Consider the following 16,832-nt stretch of genomic DNA (forward strand, 5'->3'; position numbering starts at 1 on the left):
TGTTGTACTTAGGAGCTATTTGGGTATTATCAACTGCTGAAGTTTATTCTTAGTAATAGTCAGAAAAACTCACTAGCGTGCTTTACTTCCAGAAGTAGAAAGGCAGAGAGGCAGGGGTAGTTGCCCTTGTCAACAATAATGAAGTCAGAGTCTACAATTTCAGGTGTTTTCCTGAGCTCTTTAAATAGTATTTAAAGCAAGTCAGTTCACATTATATGGCTTCATACTTTCAGCCTATGCACTAGTCTTAAATGCTTACATTCCTATTGTATGTATTTCAGTTTTTATGTGCTTTGGAACATTTAATAGTAAAAATCTAGTTCAGTGTGTCCTTTTAAAAAATCATCGTAATACGATCAGCATCTATAGCTGATCTTTAAAAAGCAGGTGGGCTAGTAAAGGAAGATGAACTTTTTTCATGAGGATCGGGAAATCTGCAGTCTCAGTACTGGTTTAAGAAAATCAGGCACAATTTTCTTTTGAGCCTCACTTAGGGAATGGTAGCATTAATGCCACACACGAGGAAAGGCTGATATATATTTATATATATATATATATATATATATATACACATATATGCATCAATCAATCGATTGTATTTATTGAGCACTTACTATGCAAGATCACTGGACTAAGCGCTAGGGAGAGTACAGTATAACAGAATTAGTGGACATGTTCCCTGCCCATAACGTGTTTATTGTGTATATACTTTTTTTTTTTACCTTTTCATAGGTCGTTTTCGTCAGATTGAAGTGCTTACTACTGTGGCGAATGCCTTTTCTTCCTTATATTCCCAAGTTTCTGGAACTCCTTTGCAAAGAATTGGCAGTGTCTCCTCTGTGGCCTCTACTAAGGAAACAGACTCTCCTCCTCCTTTAACTCGCAGTAACACTGCAAGTCGTTTGATGAAAACATTATCCAAACTGAATTTATGTGGGAGTCAACAGGGAGGGGAGAACTGTCCTTCATCAGGTGTCGAAAAGGGAAAAATTACAACTTCTCCAGGAACTGAAGAAAGTGAGGTGAAGAATGAACAGAAATTGCAAAAGCCTTTTAAAAAGAAAGATTCGCCTTCAGTGTTGGCTACAGTAAAGGAAGAGGTATCGGGAAACTCAGCAAACATGGATACTTGTAATGCTGCAAAACTTTCTGATGAATTAAATAGTAATACCAACCAAGGAGCTGAAGATGCTGAAGATAAAGAAATTAAGGAATCACAGAGCTGGGAGAATAAACCGAGTGAAGAATCTGCTCTTGCAAGTTCCTCTGACTTCTGTAGGGATTTCGACATGTCTACCAATAGTGAGCCAGGGAACAACAGTGAAATCCTATATGTCCAAACGTCTACACCAGATAAAGAACCATGCGTACCGATTCCAAATCCATCCATAAGGAATATAATAACACAGCAGAAGGACTCCTTTGAGATGGAAGAGGTAGGTGAAAAGAAAACGGTGCTCTTATTCTGCTTTTATTCTTTTAACTTGTGTGCAGGTACGATCAAAGCCGGTGTTGGAAATTGTCAAAGGGCTCTCGTTTAAGCAGACCAGTAGAGCTTATAACGTAGAAATTACCAAAAGAGGTAACTTAATGGCAGCTAAATACATCCTCGCACAGTGGCATTTGAGTTTATGTATTTGATCATATTGGTGATTTGCAGTACATACCGACATTTTAATTAGTCTCCCTTTGAAAACTACAGTTCACGTTTGTTTATCCAATCCCTACTTACTTGGATGTCCAGTTTACCTGGCTTGTTAATTTAGTGTTCAGTTTTGTCCACTGGGAGTGGGGGTTTTTTCCCTCTTTTTTGTCATTTCGTATGTATTTTGAGCTGGAATCAATTGCAAGCCTTAGTAAATGGCTAGCCTGATTTGCATGGCATGTTAAGTAAATCCAGGTTATTTCCCTGACCATCTGCATTTTCATATACCTGGAATGATCGTGACAAATAACCGAGGTCGAACTATATACTCTTCATTACTACCTAGGTTTACCTGAATAGAGAAAATGAATTTGGCCTAAACTGAAATACTTTTCTGAGAGTCCTTCAATCCAAAATGAATCTCACTTCATGTTGTTTCTGAGCCCACTGCTGAATATATTTTAAATGTAACACTTCACAGCTGGGAATCCTCTAACTGATGAACATACCTGAGACTCACCTGTCACCCACATAGGATTTAGTCCTTTTTTCCTTCACCCATCCCTTGTCTTCCCAAATCAGTGGGGTTACAGTGTTTCAGTAAAATACTGAAGCTGCCCCTCAGAAGTTTACAATTTTAGTTTTTACTCTGCTGTGACAGAGGATACAGCAACTATTACTACCAATAATAATAATTGTGGTATTTGTTAAGTGCTGTCTATGTGCCAGGCACTATACTAAGCACTGAGGTAGATAGAAGCTAATCAGGTTGGACCCGGTCCCTGTCCCATGTCGGGCCCACAGTCTTAATCCCCATTTTCCAGATGAGGTAACTGAGGCACAGAGAGGTGAAGCGGCTTGCCCGAAGTCCCACAGCAGACAAGTGGCGGGGATGGGATCGGAACCCAAGTCCGTCCGACTCCAAGTCCTTGCTCTACTCACTAGGCCACGCTGCTTCTCTGGAGCAGGGCCCTCTAACTTCCTAAGTGAACTGAAGATTAAAGGAGACTGTGGCAGGCCTTCATTTCTTCTAGTCCACAGGCTGGGGAAAGGCAGAAAGGAGGTTCTTACACACTTTTAGGAAGGTGGTGTGGCTCAGTAGAAGAGCTACGACCCTAGAAATCAGAGGTCCTGGGTTCTAGCCCTGGCTCTGCCATCTTTCTGCTGCCTGGCCTTGGGCAAGTCAATTAACTGCCCCATGCCTCAGTTTCTCCATCTGTAAAATGGGCGTAACATACCTGAACCCTACCTCACAGGGCGGGGATTGTAGGGAGCAAATTAAAATAATTGATGTAAGGTGCTTTGGCTATAAAAGCACCAAAGAATAATTATGGTATTTGTTAAGCACGTACTATGTGCCAGGCACAGTTCTAAGCGCTGGGGCAGAAACAAGGTAATCAGGTGGGACCCATTTCCTACTCCACATAGGGCTCATAGTCTTAATCTCCGCTTTACAGATGAGGGAACTGAGGTACGGAGAAGTGAAGTGACTCGCCTAAGGTCACTCAGCAGATGCGCGGTACAGGCGGAATTAGAACACATGACCTTCTGACTCCCCGGCCCATGCTCTATCCGCTAGGCTAAGAACTCTGAGAAGCAGTATGGCTTAGTAGATAGAGCACAGGCCTGATTAGCTTGTATCTACCCCAGAGCTTAGTAAACAATGTCTGGCACATTGTAAGCACTTAAATACCATTAAAAAATATTGGGTTTGCATTGCCTTACTACGTGCTAGGCACTGCATTAAGTGCTGGGTTGAATCTAAGTTGGGTTGGACACAGTCCATGTCTTAATTGGGGCTCCCAGTCAATCCCCATTTTGCAGATGAAGTGACTCGGGCACAATGTTAAATCATGTGCCCAAGGTCACGCAGCAGACAAGTGGGGAAGTAGGATTAGAACCCAGGCCCGGGCTCTTTCCCTTAGGCCAAGCTATTTCTCAGTTTTATTGACACTGATCTTTACTGAGTACTTGCTATCTCCACATTTGATTTTATTGTGATCTCAGGATTACTAGGAAATTGAACAGAACCCCATGTGGGACGGGGACTGTGTCCAACCCGATTAACTTGTCTCTACCCCAGCATTTAGAACAGTGCTCGTAAGCATTTAACGAATATAGTAATGATAATGATAGTTGATTAACAATTATGTACAATATGTGCATATCCAAACTTTATATTAATGCCTGTCTCCCTCTCTAGGCTGTGAGCTCCGTGTGGGCAGGGAACAGGTCTACCATCTCTGTTGTATTGTACTCTCCAAAGAGTTTAGTACAGTGCTCCACACCCATTAAGTGCTCAATAAATACCATTGATGGATTGAATCATGGTCCACTGCTTGGATACTATAAAGTAGGGCTTTGTCAGATCATATAGGTAAGTTTACTTTTTAAAATATGTGAATTTTTGTAGGGAAACAGCCTGTTCTAGAGGAAAGAACGTGATCCTGGTAGTCGGAGGATTTGAATTCTAATCCCGGCCCTGCTACTTGTCTGCTGTTTGACCGTGGGCTAGCCACTTAATTTGTCTGTGCTTCATTTTCCTCATCTGCAAAAGAGGGATTCAATACCCGTTCTCCTTCTTAGACTGTGAGCCCCAGGTGGCTCACAGTGCAAATACCCCAGAGTTTAGTTCAGTGTTTGGCACACAGTGAGCACTTAACAGTGCCACAGTTATATAATGATAATGTATCATAATAATGATGATTGTCCTTCTTACTCAAGGAAGATGCCACAGTGTGAGTCCAGTATGCATATGGGTATTTTTTTAAAAATCCCAAATCAGTCCTACATGGAATTTAATCAGATTGCTTTTGGGATTCTGCCAAAAGTGTCCAAAATGAAACAAAATACCCTGGCTAATGGAAATATTTTGATATTCCAGGAACGAAGATATCATGTAAGTGTATTTTCAGTTTCACAATAGTCATTCTTTAAAAAAGAAACCTGTGGTATTAGAGCTTTTTTTTACAGCACTGTGGTCAAGTTGATGCTATTTAAAGATAATGGACCTTTCTGTATTAGGCAATCAGACCTTTCTTCCCTTCTGAAGCTCCTGGTCCAATTCTGTGCAGTTTTGAGAGCTTCTCTATCCCCCTCTTATTTTTTTTTTTCCTCCTTCCCTTTGCCTTTCCAACATACCACCTGGTGGAATTAGGCATATGCCTGCAGGAATTCATCATCAATGGTATTTTTTTCAGTCAGTCAATCAATCAACCACATTTATTGAGCGCTTATCATGTGCAGAACACTGTACTAAGCTCTTGAGAGGATACAATAGGACAGTATAACAGAGGTGGCAGGCACAGTCCCCGCCCACAAGGAGCTTTCACTCTAGAGGATGAGTTTACAGTCTTGGATGGAATGAATCTCTGGATCAAGTGGCTTTTCGCAGATGAATCTGTCAGGAGCATTTAGAAGTAGATGTAGGAAGAGTGGTCTGCCTCGAAGCAGCGTGGCTCAGTAGAAAGAACCCGGGCCTGGGAGTCAGAGGTCATGGGTTTGAATTCCGACTCTGCCATTTGTCAGCTGTGTGACTGTGGGCAAGTCACTTCACTTCTCTGGGCCTCAGTTACCTCATCTGTAAAATGGGGATTAACTGTGAGCCTCACGTGGGACAACCTGATGACCCTGTATCTACCCCAGTGCTTAGAACAGTGCTCTGCACATAGTAAGCGCTCGACAAATACCAACATTATTATTATTATTAGGAGAAGAATTGGAAATCTGTGTCTTCCACATCCCTGCCTTCATTGACACAGATCAAAGCTGCATATCTGTGTGTGGGGCAAATCAGAAGCAAATCAGAATGCGTCTCTTTATAGTTGTATTGTACTCCCCCAGGTGTTTAGTACAGTGTTCTGCACACAGTAAGCGCTCAATAAATATGATCGAAAGAATTGAATGAAGAAGTACTTTGCTGTGCCTAATGGAGCTGCTTTATTTGTAGATGGATGCAGGGATTATTCTTGTCATCCCACATAAACTCTTGGGCAATAAGCCTGAAGCAGTATGGCCTGGTGGATAGAGCAGGGCTTGGAAGTCAGAAGGTCCTGGTTTCTATTCCTGGCTCCACCACTTGTCTGCTGGGTGACTTTGAGCAAGTTGCTTCACTTCTCTGTGCCTCAGTTACCTCATCAGGAAAATGGGGCTTAAGACTGTGAGTCCCATGTGGGACAGGGACTGTGTCCAACCTGATTTGCTTGTATTCACCCCAGTACTTAGTGATGAGCATTTAGTAAATGCTTAACAAATACCACAATTATTTTTATTCTCCTCCATAGCAGGGAAAATTCGATTTCCAAATTGCTTCATCGCCTCAGCTGGCTGCAATAGTTACTTGATAAGCTCCTCATCTCTTTCTTCAGGGCTGTAATGACAAAGCCCGAAGATGCTGGTACTTCCTTGGACATATTGTTAAGAAAGGTTTAGCAAAGTGAGGCTTTTGAGGTGTACAAAAATTCCAAATACTATCACCTTAAAGAGCAACTGAGTTCATCTGACTGCATTAGAAGGCTGTGGGCACAGATGGGAGTAATTTCTCTTCCAAATAGTCTTAAAAAAAAAAGGTTTAAACTAGTGTTATGCTTCCACAAAATCTCCTCCCTCTCTTGGGACTTTTAAAGAGGGTTTAAAACAATGGATAAAGGAGGGAAATACCATGTTGCCTCAATTTCCTCCACCTCAACAGTAAGATTTGGGATATTTTCACAGAAACGAAAAGGAGGGAAAGCCACAAACAGCAACGTTCAGATCTCATTTGAAAAACAGGTTGGAACTTTTCTGGGCAGTCTGTCTCTTTCCTTTGAGGTTTGAGTCCTATTGGGAATTGGCTTCCTGTAAAAACAGCCAGCAAGTGTGAGTAAGGTTTCTCTCACAAGGCCCTTTATTTCAAGAAGCCCGTTTCATTTGGTGGGTGAACTGATGACCAGTGGAGGGGAAAAGAGGCTGGTGAGTTGTCCTGAGGGGCTTTGTATTTTAGAGCCCACGCTATGCCTACTACAAATTCGGGTAGCCTAAGGCCAGAGCCGGTCAGCCCCGGCAGCAAGCGAAAAATGTTCCAATCCTGAGAAACGAACTTCCGGGAGCCAAAAGAAGGAATCTGAAACAGGCGAGTCAGAAAGCCAAGGAGACCGAACCAGTAAGGCAATTGATAAGCCATTTCTTTGAAGAATTATATTAGAACGTGTGGCCGGACACTATTTTAATCGAATGGTCTTTTTGTTTAAACAGTAAAGTGATTTGCCAGTATTTGAGGACTATGCTGAGTGACTTTAATGCTTTGGGGGAAAAAAACCCCAACCCTTAAGCTTACTGGATTGTATTCTTCCTTGTGATTAGACTGTTTTCTTCAGTTTTTAAGATCTCTCTGGTTTATCCTGAGGATCTTATTGCAACGTCATTTTCAGGCTACTGAGTAGAAATTAGTTCTGTCTCCAATCTAAATTTGATAAAGAATCCTACTTAGTAGCTCTTCCTAAGGAAAATGAAGGTACATTTTCTCCCGTGTATTAGGTAGTAATCATATACAATATCAACTGTATATATCAATTGTAAGATTGATATATACAATTAGTGAATTAGGTGCTCTTGAAAAGAAATCTTTTGTTGGTTTTTCATCTCTTATGGCCTTCTTACTTCTTAAGATGATGTAGCTAATAGTGGAATTATTTTTGTGTATAATGTGCTCAACAATACAGATACATGACTTGGAGGGCTTACATCAAGACTGCACATAAAATCATTGCCAGATATTATCTGTAAGAGTTAGTAGCACTGACCACTGTTTACGTGTTCTGTTGGTGCTTCTGTTGTTTTTAGGGGTTATTTTGTGTGCCCGTGCGTTATTTTTGTTGTTTCCTAGTTTTCATGATGTTTCGGTTCAAACTGAACTACGCCATCGCTGGCGGTTAGACATCTGTTCAGGATATCGGTGTGCCTGAAATCCAGCGATGATGTGATATGACCACTGTAATTGCTTTCACAGAGTTATTCACTTGAAACAAACACTCTTCCTAAATGGAGCACTCCGGCAACTGAGTGTAAATTGTATCTTTCACTGGAAACTACTAATTTAAACCTCTTTAAATCACTAATTTAGATAAAAATGCTTAAAGAGTCCACCAGAACTGTTAGATTGTTTTCCCCCAAGCTCCCTGTCTAGTGCTCGGCACACAGTAAGTGCTCAGTGAATATGATGCATTGATTACTTAAATACCATTGATCGATTAATGCCTTGCTCCACTTAATTAGAACTGGGACCACAATACAGTATCCGAGCCAACTCATTTTAGGAATGAAAATTTCCAAAGTTTGCGGCTGTTTGCTGTTTAACCATCTTTATAACGCTTAGTATTTACTGAGTTTTGGTCTACTGTTTTTTATGTGCCCAAGGAATCCATTTCAGTTGCCGCATCTTCATCATTTTAACGGAACTTTTGTAATTGATGTGTTCATCTATTGGGTTCATTAAACTTTTTTTTTTGCCTAGTCAATATTGTTTTTGAGTGTCCACTGTGTACTAAGCCCTTGGGAGAGTGTAATAGAATTAATAAACATATTTCTACCTCAAGGATCCTTCAAATGAGAAAGAGAAATAAATCCCAGATAGGAGGAAGAAATATATAAAATAGGTACATAAAACCTATGCTTCTAACTTGATTCCCAGTCAGTGTACTTGGATGGTGCATTCTGAAGAAATAATATTTTCCATTTTTACGTTTGAATTGGCGACCAAGCAAAATGGTGGTATTTGTTTAAGCGCTACGTGCCAAGCGCTGTACAAAGCGCTGAGTTAGATACAATATAATCAGGTTCCTTATAGGACTCACAGTCTAAGTAGGAGGGAGAATAGGTATCGGATCCTCGTTTTGAATTGGTGACCACTCTACATTTTAATATAATCAAACAATAGATCAATAATGTTTAGGTATTAGTGCCAGCCAAATGAAGAGCATTGTTTGAAGACTGCCTGTTTACAGCAATTTTTACATGCTATCATGAACTACTTGGAATTATTTTTAAAATCTCAATGCTCTCTATTAGGGATTTAGTGGAGTTGTGCAATAAAAGCTTGTGAAATGTCGAGCCATTGCTTTCTGCTTAAATATTGATGAGTTAACTAACAGAAATGCTTGAGTTAGAGGAAAATAACAGTTTCAATTAAATAAACATCATATTTCCAAAGAACAAATGGTAAAATGTTTTGATGTGGTAGTAAGGTTTTGAAAGTTAAGCTCTGTTAAAACTAGCCTACAGTATCCTTCAATCTGAGAGTTGGAAGAATTGCCAAGTTTGGGAAAGTTAGCCTTGCCTTTTCACAAGAACCATTAAATGGTATCTTTATTCTTTGCCGATCTGCGGAAAGGGCAGAGTTTAAAAGTTGAACTCTAGTACTGTCTGCATTGGCAAAGCAATCTTCTGCCTTTTTACTGGAGATTTATGCAGCTAATTGAGATAGTGTTTAACATTTATTGGGAGATAATTTAATTCTATGAACTTCTTATCGTTTTTAGTCACTTTTTTCTGAGTAGTTAAGGCTATGGTTGTGTGCTATCAATAAAATGAGAGTTCTCAACAATTTCTTTGCTTTACTTTATTTTGAGGGCTTTAGTCCATTAATAAATAAATTAATAATTAATAAAGCCCGGAGCACGGGCTTTGGAGTCAGGGCTCATGAGTTCGAATCCCAGCTCTGCCACTTGTCAGCTGTGTGACTGTGGGCAAGTCACTTAACTTCTCTGGGCCTCAGTTCCCTCATCTGTAAAATGGGGATTAAGACTGTGAGCCCCACGTGGGACAACCTGATTCCCCTGTGTTTACCCCAGCGCTTAGAACAGTGCTCTGCACATAGTAAGCGCTTAACAAATACCAACATTATTATTATTATTATTATTATTAATTTTGAAGTCTGGTCATTGCAGCCTGACACAAACAGTTTAGAGGGATGGCAAAAAAACCCTATTGAAATAAGTGTTGGGAATTTTTTTTTTTAAGTACATGACTCTCTGGGCATTTAAAAAAAAGCATCATCACTTCTTATGTGACAGATGGATTGTTTTTAAGTCATTCAATTGTCCTTCTCGACACTAATAGCCCGTGAAACAAAATATAAAGAAATCAGAAACCCATCCACGATCCTATCCTGTCTGCAGGCTAGCTGAAGTAGGATCGAAAAAGCAAATCAGATTATAGGCATGGTGTTCTGTGGCCAGAAGGTAAAAGGAACAGTTCAGAGATTTAAGGAAACCACATTGGCTGAAGAGTTAACATGCTGAAAATAGTGAAAAGAACATTTTTTTAAGCTTCCTAGGCCCATAATTTGGTGGTTTTAAACATTTTTGTTGTTTTAAACTCCTTGCAAGGTGTGTAATTTTGACATTTTTGTTCTGCTTTCTAAGTGGGATCAGCAGTTCCAACAAAAACTGAAGCCTCGCACAAAACGCCAAAAGGTTATGGTGAATCGAAAATTGTTTCCCTAACCTGTAATGGCCCCAATTTGCCTTTCAAGGGGCCTTAGGCATTAGGGAGGGGAATATGTGTATAATCCTCATCAGTGCTATTTACCCAACGCTTACTGTGTGCAGAGCACCATACTAAGAGCTTGGGAGAGACCCTGACAGAGTTGGTAGACATGGGTTTACAGCCTAGAAGTGTATAAGAGACGTGTTAATGGATTTACGGTTGACGTTCTTATTGGTGGAGTGCAGTCACTGTTTTTTTCCCTTCATCTGGGACACTTTTCTTTAAGTCACAAGGTATATTTTCCTTGAAGGGAGCGTAAAGTTAACAATCCAGGAAACTCATATCTGGTCTCGGGTGTGTTATTTAAACTAGTTAATAGCCCCACTCCCATCAAACAGCTCGCACAGGAAGTGTGTAGAGAGGAGACCAACCAAAATCAAGGCCCTCGATATACCCCGAGTACACACATTCACAGTGAAAGACCAAGCAAAATGGTGGTATTTGTTTAAGCGCTATGTGCTAAGCACTATGCTATGTGCTGGGTTAGAGACAAGATAATCGGGTCCCATATGGGGCTCACAGCCTAAGTAGGAGGGAGAATAGATTTCGGATCCCCATTTTGCCGTTGAGGGAACTGAGGCCGAGAGAAGTGAAGTGACTTCCCCAAGGTCATGCAGCAGGTTGGTGGCGGAGCCGAGATTAAGAACCAGGTCTTCTGACTCCTAGGCCTGTGGCCTTTCCACTAGGAAGTGCTGTTCCCCTGGTATTGTCTATCAAGTTTGTTTTTCATAATTCATCTCACAACATTTCAAGAATTTCTTCAGTCCCAGAGAATGTGGATGAGCTCCACCTGAGCGCCTATTAATCAGGGATATTTATTGGGCATTTACTGTGTGCAGAACACTGTACTAAGCACATGGGAGACTATGATAGTTAGTGGACACAGTCTTAGCCTGCAAAGAGTATACAATAAAGAATAGGAAACAGACATGAAAATAACTTTGAGTTTGGGGACACAGTAGGGTATAAGGTTATATACATAAGGGCTGTGGTGCTGGGGTGGGTATTAAAGTGATTAGGATATTAGGATAAAATGAATATTAAGTGATGAGAAGCAGCATGGTGTAGTGGATAGAGCCTGGGCCTGGGAGTCAGAAGATCATGGGTCTCATCCCGGCTCAGCCCCTTGTCTGCTGTGTGACCTTGGACAAGTCAATTCACTTTGCTGTGCCTCAGTTACCTGATCTGGAAAATGGGGATTGAGACTGTGAGCCCCACATGGGACGGGGACTGCGTCCAACCCGATTTGGTTGTATCCATCCCAGAGCTTAGTACAGTGTCTGGCACATAGTAAGCACTTAACAAATACCACAATTATCATTATTATTATTAGGGTATACAGACTTAAGCATATGTATCACAGAAAGAAGTGAAAATGGGAAGGGGAGATGAGATATTATTCAGGGAGGCCTTCCAGGAGGGGATAATGAAGTGATATAAGTGACAGTGTTTAGGGCAGTGGCACTCAGATATTCTCATCTTTGGTAGCCGGGGTCCTTCAGGTGGGACAGAGATCAATAAGCAAGTAGGGAGGGAGAATACAGCACGAGAAGCATCGTGGCCTAATGGATAGAGCCCAGGCATGGGAGTCAGAGGACCTGGGTTCTAATCCCAGTTTCACTTCTTGTCTACCGTTTGACCAATTATACACTTCTCTGTGCCTCAGTTACCTCATCCGTTAAATGGGAGGTAAGACTGCGAGCCCCGCGTGGGGCACGGAATGAGTCCAACCTGATTAGGTTGTATCTACCCCAGCATTTGGTATGGTGTCCGCAACATAGTAAGAGCTTCACAAATACCATTACCGAAAATGGAAAATTTCCTTCATCTCTTTTCTTTGCCTTCAAGATTAAGAAGCTATTGGCAGATAGAGAAGCAGGATGACGTAGTGGGTAGAGCATGGGTCTGGGAGTCAGAAGGTCATGGGTTCTAGTCCTGACTCTGCCACATGCCTTCTGTTTGACCTTGGGTAAGTCCCTTCACTTCTCTATGCCTCAGTTCCCTTATCTGTACGCTCCACGCGGAACAGGGACTCTGTCCGACTCGATTTGCTTGTGTCCACCGCAGCGCTTAGTACACTGCCTGGTATATAATAAGTGCTTAACAAATACCATCATCGTAGGAAAATGTATAGTGGCATTAGCCAACAAAGATTTCTTTGTTTTTTAAAGATGGAAATTACCCTTTTGCAGCATGTGGATTTTTTTTTTTTAAAGTCAGTTTTGTAGTTTATCTGTAATTAATCCAACGTCAACAAATTGAGTCAACATAAACTAAGAAATTAGATAAGCACTTGCTTCCTTTTTTGGATGGCGTTGCTTTTAATCATCTCATCCTGGCACCGTGAGAGTGTTTCTTACGTCTGTCAGAATGTTGCCACAACAATGTCAGGATTGAAAGTTCCTAATATTTTAGAGGCTAAATAAATAATCACAAGTGTGTGAGAACAATTAAATAACTGTATTTTATTATACTTTCGTCCTAGGGCTTGATTTTAATGTCCCTCTGACCGGAGCGATGCACTCATGTACATATCTGTAATTGATTTATTTACATTAATGTCTGTCTCCCCTTCTGGACTGTAAGCTCGTTGTGGGCAGGGAATGTGTATGTTTATTGTTATATCATTCTCTCCCAAGTGTTTAGTACAGTGCTCTGCATACAGTAAGCACTCAATAAATATGATTGAATGAAGGAATAACGACCAATGAGCCTGGAGCTTATATTTCTATGGAGATCAGGATTGTCAACATCTTGCTCTTTTACCCTATTCTCAGTGGCGAATGAATTAGGCGGGGCCTCCTTGATTCTGATGAGGTCGGTTATATAGCCTTAGAATCTTGTTTTAAAGGTATTTGTTAAGCGCTTAGTATGTGCCAGGCACTGTGCTAAGCCCTGGGGTAGATACCGGGCAATCAGGTTGGACACAGTCCATGTCCCTCAAGGGGCTCACAGCTTTAATCCCCATTTTGCACCTGAGATAACTGAGGTTTACCTCATTGCCTCATTTACCTCATCTGTCAAATGGGGATTAAGACTGTGAGCCCACTGTGGGACATGAACTGTGTCCAACCTGATTAACGTGTATCTACCCCAGTGCTCAGTACAGTGGCTGGCACATAGTATGTGCTTAACAAATCCCGTTGAAAAAGTATTGTTATTATTTCTTGGACTCACAGGATTTGTGAGCCTGGAGTCTTCTCACTGACTTGGACCGGAGAAGAATTAATAATGTTGGTATTTGTTAAGCGCTTACTATGTGCAGAGCACCGTTCTAAGCGCTGGGGTAGACACAGGGGAATCAGGTTGTCCCACGTGGGGCTCACAGTCTTCATCCCCATTTTACAGATGAGGTCACTGAGGCACAGAGAAGTGAAGTGACCTGCCCACAGTCACACAGCTGACAAGCGGAAGAACGGGATTCGAACCCATGACCTCTGACTCCAAAGCCCGTGCTCTTTCCACTGAACCACGCTGCTTCGAGGCATTATTATGCTCATTACCCTTCTGTTCTACACCACTGCCTGCCCTGTGACCTTCTCCACAAAGCATTTGACTTTGTGGCAGTTTCCTCACCTGTAAAGTGGAGGTTAAATACCTAAGACTTTGAACCTCATGGAGAACAGAGACTGTCGACTTCGATTGTCATCAAAGTTATTTATTGAGCTCTTACTATGAGCAGAGCACTGTACTGAGCATTTGGGAGGGAACCATACAACAGAGTTGATAGACATGGTTCCCGCCCACAACAAGCTTACAGACTAAAGATTGTATCTACCCCAGCCTTTATACGGCGCTTGGCCTAGGGTCAAGACATGCATTATTTGATTAGTCTTTATTAATTACCCTTATTTCTGACCCTAGAATAGTGAAAAAGAGTAAAAGGGATAGAGAATGCGAAAGGAGGACCAAATTAGATCTCAAGTGGAGATCCACTAACTGATATTCAAAATTACACAGAGCGGCAGTGTGACCTAATGGATAGACCACGGGCTGTAGTCTGAAGGACCTGGGTTCTAATGCCGGCTCTTCCACTTTTCTGCTCTGTGGCCTTGTGTCACTTTACTTTTCATTATTCATTCAGTTGTATTTATTGAGTCCTTACTCTGTGCTGAGCACTGTACTAAGCACTTGGGAGAGTTCTTCTCTGGGCCTCAGCTACCTCATCTGTAAAATGGGGATTAAGACTGCGAGCCCCATATGGGATATGGACTTTATCCAATCCGATTATCTTGAATCTAACCCAGCGCTTATTACAGCGCCTGTAACGTGGTAAGCACTTAATACTAGGAAAAAAAAATACAGCGTACTCTGTGTTCAAACCAGGTCTCCAAATCATATGTGCACTTTTCCTCAAAGGCTTTTGTCTGGAAAAGGATTGGAATTGAAAGCACAAAAGTCCTAGGTCTGGAGCCTGTTTTCCCCTGTGAGGGAGAAAAGTTGCAATAATAATAATAATGTTGGTATTTCTTAAGCGCTTACTATGTGCAGAGCACTGTTCTAAGCACTGGGGGAGATGCAGGGTCATCAGGTTGTCCCACGTGGGGCTCACAGTCTTCATCCCCCTTTTACAGATGAGGGAACTGAGGCCCAGAGAAGTGAAGTGACTCGCCCGGGATTCCAACACCAGCTCTTCTATCCGAAAAGCGTCGACAGAACTGTTTTGGTCTAAGTAGGCAGCAGTAGAGAGCAGGGAGGGTTATGAAGTCTGAGCGCTCGCTAATAATGAAGACTCAGCTCCCCCCCCAGAGATGGGTGTATCTTTCCTCCTCGGACAGTGAAGGCAAAAGGCTCTGGGACACGAAAGCAACCAGCTCCTCTGCTTCGTGAGAAATGTAGGTTTTGGGGTTTGTTTTTTTTTTGGCCTCTCTCCTTCCCTACAATGCCCTTGCCAGCTTTCCACCTGATCTCTGGAGGGTTTGAAGCAGCGTGGCTCAGTAGAAAAGAGCCTGGGCTTCGGAGTCGGAGGTCATGAGTTCGACTCCCGGCTCTGCCACTTGTCAGCTGGGTGACTGTGGGCAAGTCACTTCCCTTCTCCGTGCCTCGGTGACCTCATCTGTAAAATGGGGATTAACTGTGAGCCTCATGTGGGACAACCTCATTACCCTGTATCTACCCCAGCGCTTAGAACAGTGCTCTGCACATAGTAAGCGCTTAACAAATACCAGCATTAGTATTATTATTGAAGTCACTCACCCTCGTACCAGAGTCTGACTGAGGCCTAGCCATCCAGCACCTCTAGGAGCCCCTGTGATCTGAATCAATCCATCAACTGGTGGTATTCACCGAGCGCGTACTATGTGCAGAGCACTGTACTAAGCTGTTGGAAGAGTAATAATAATAATAATGTTGATATTTGTTAAGCGCTTACTATGTGCCGAGCACTGTTCTAAGCGCTGGGGTAGACATAGGGGAATCAGGTTGTCCTACGTGAGGCTCACAGTCTTAATCCCCATTTTACAGATGAGGGAACTGAGGCACAGAGAAGTTAAGTGACTTGCCCACAGTCACACAGCCGACAAGTGGCAGAGCTGGGATTCGAACTCATGAGCCCTGACTCCAAAGCCCATGGTCTTTCCACTGAGCCACGCTGCTAAGACTCTGAGCCCTATGTGGGACAGAGACTGTGTCCAACCTGTTTATCTTGTATCTACCCCAGCACTTGGTGCCTGACACATAGCGCCAAACAAATGCCATAATTATTATTATTAACAAGCTTACAGGCTAGAGAAGGACATTGTGGTTCCGGGTGCGAGGTCAACAATATTCTTTAATAGCAGGAGATGGAGAAGGAGCATGGCCTAATGGATAGAGCATGAGCCTGGGAATCAGAAGGACCTGGATTCTAATCCCGGCTCTACCACTTGTCTGCTGTGTGACCTTGGGCAAGTCACTTCACGTCTCTGTGCCTCAGTTACTTCATCTTTAAATGGGGATTAAGACTGTGAGCCCCATAAGGGTCAGGGACTGTGGCTGGCACATAGAAAGCACTTAACAAATACCATTTAAAAAGTGGCAAATAAGAAGATGCCTTGAAAATTGCCACAGATTTGAATTTTCACCTTTCTCTTAGATGGTGATGATTGTGGAAACTCTGACATCTCGTTCCATATGTTGAGGAAACAATCCAACAATAATAATTGTGTAGTAATACTACCAATAATAATGAGGGTATTTGTTAAGCATATACTCTGTGCCAAGCACCGTACATAGTCTTGGGGTAGAAATTGTATATGTAGATCGGACACAATCCCTGGCTCACGTGGGGGCTCACAGTCTAAGAGAGAGGCAGACCAGATATTGAAACCCCCGTTTTACAGGTGAGGAAATGGAGTCACAGAAAAGTCAAGTGACTTGCTCACGGTCACTCAGCAGAAAAGTGGTGGTGGATTATAACCCAGGTCTTCCAGCTGTCAGAGCCATACTCATTTCATTAGGCCAAGTTACTACTTCTTACCTTGTGCCATTTGTAAGAAAGGAAGGGATATAGCTAGTTTAGAAAATCGGATAGCATGGTACTCCACAGTTTCCAGTAATTTAAATTATATTTCATATTACCAAAACTGCCCTATAGCAGCAGAGGAATTGATGTTCATGTTCCATTTTTGTATTATTTTTAAAAGAGAAAATCTCATTTATTATCATGGCCTCATTAGAGTGACTG

At 42.0% G+C, this 16,832-nt stretch overlaps 1 protein-coding gene across 3 annotated transcripts in view; it reads left to right on the top strand.

The window, feature by feature from the left end:
- Positions 1 to 16,832, top strand: part of ITPRID2 (ITPR interacting domain containing 2) — a 61,368-nt gene that overhangs the window by 8,894 nt on the left and 35,642 nt on the right. For all 3 annotated transcript variants that reach the window (XM_001515763.5, XM_007671300.3, XM_029072048.2), the window contains one exon: positions 733 to 1,436. In XM_001515763.5, coding sequence (XP_001515813.2) covers positions 733 to 1,436 — 704 coding nt within the window. The remainder of the gene's footprint in view (positions 1 to 732; positions 1,437 to 16,832) is intronic.

This window comes from Ornithorhynchus anatinus, chromosome 9 (genome assembly GCF_004115215.2).
Source record: "Ornithorhynchus anatinus isolate Pmale09 chromosome 9, mOrnAna1.pri.v4, whole genome shotgun sequence".
Lineage (NCBI taxonomy): Eukaryota > Metazoa > Chordata > Mammalia > Monotremata > Ornithorhynchidae > Ornithorhynchus > Ornithorhynchus anatinus.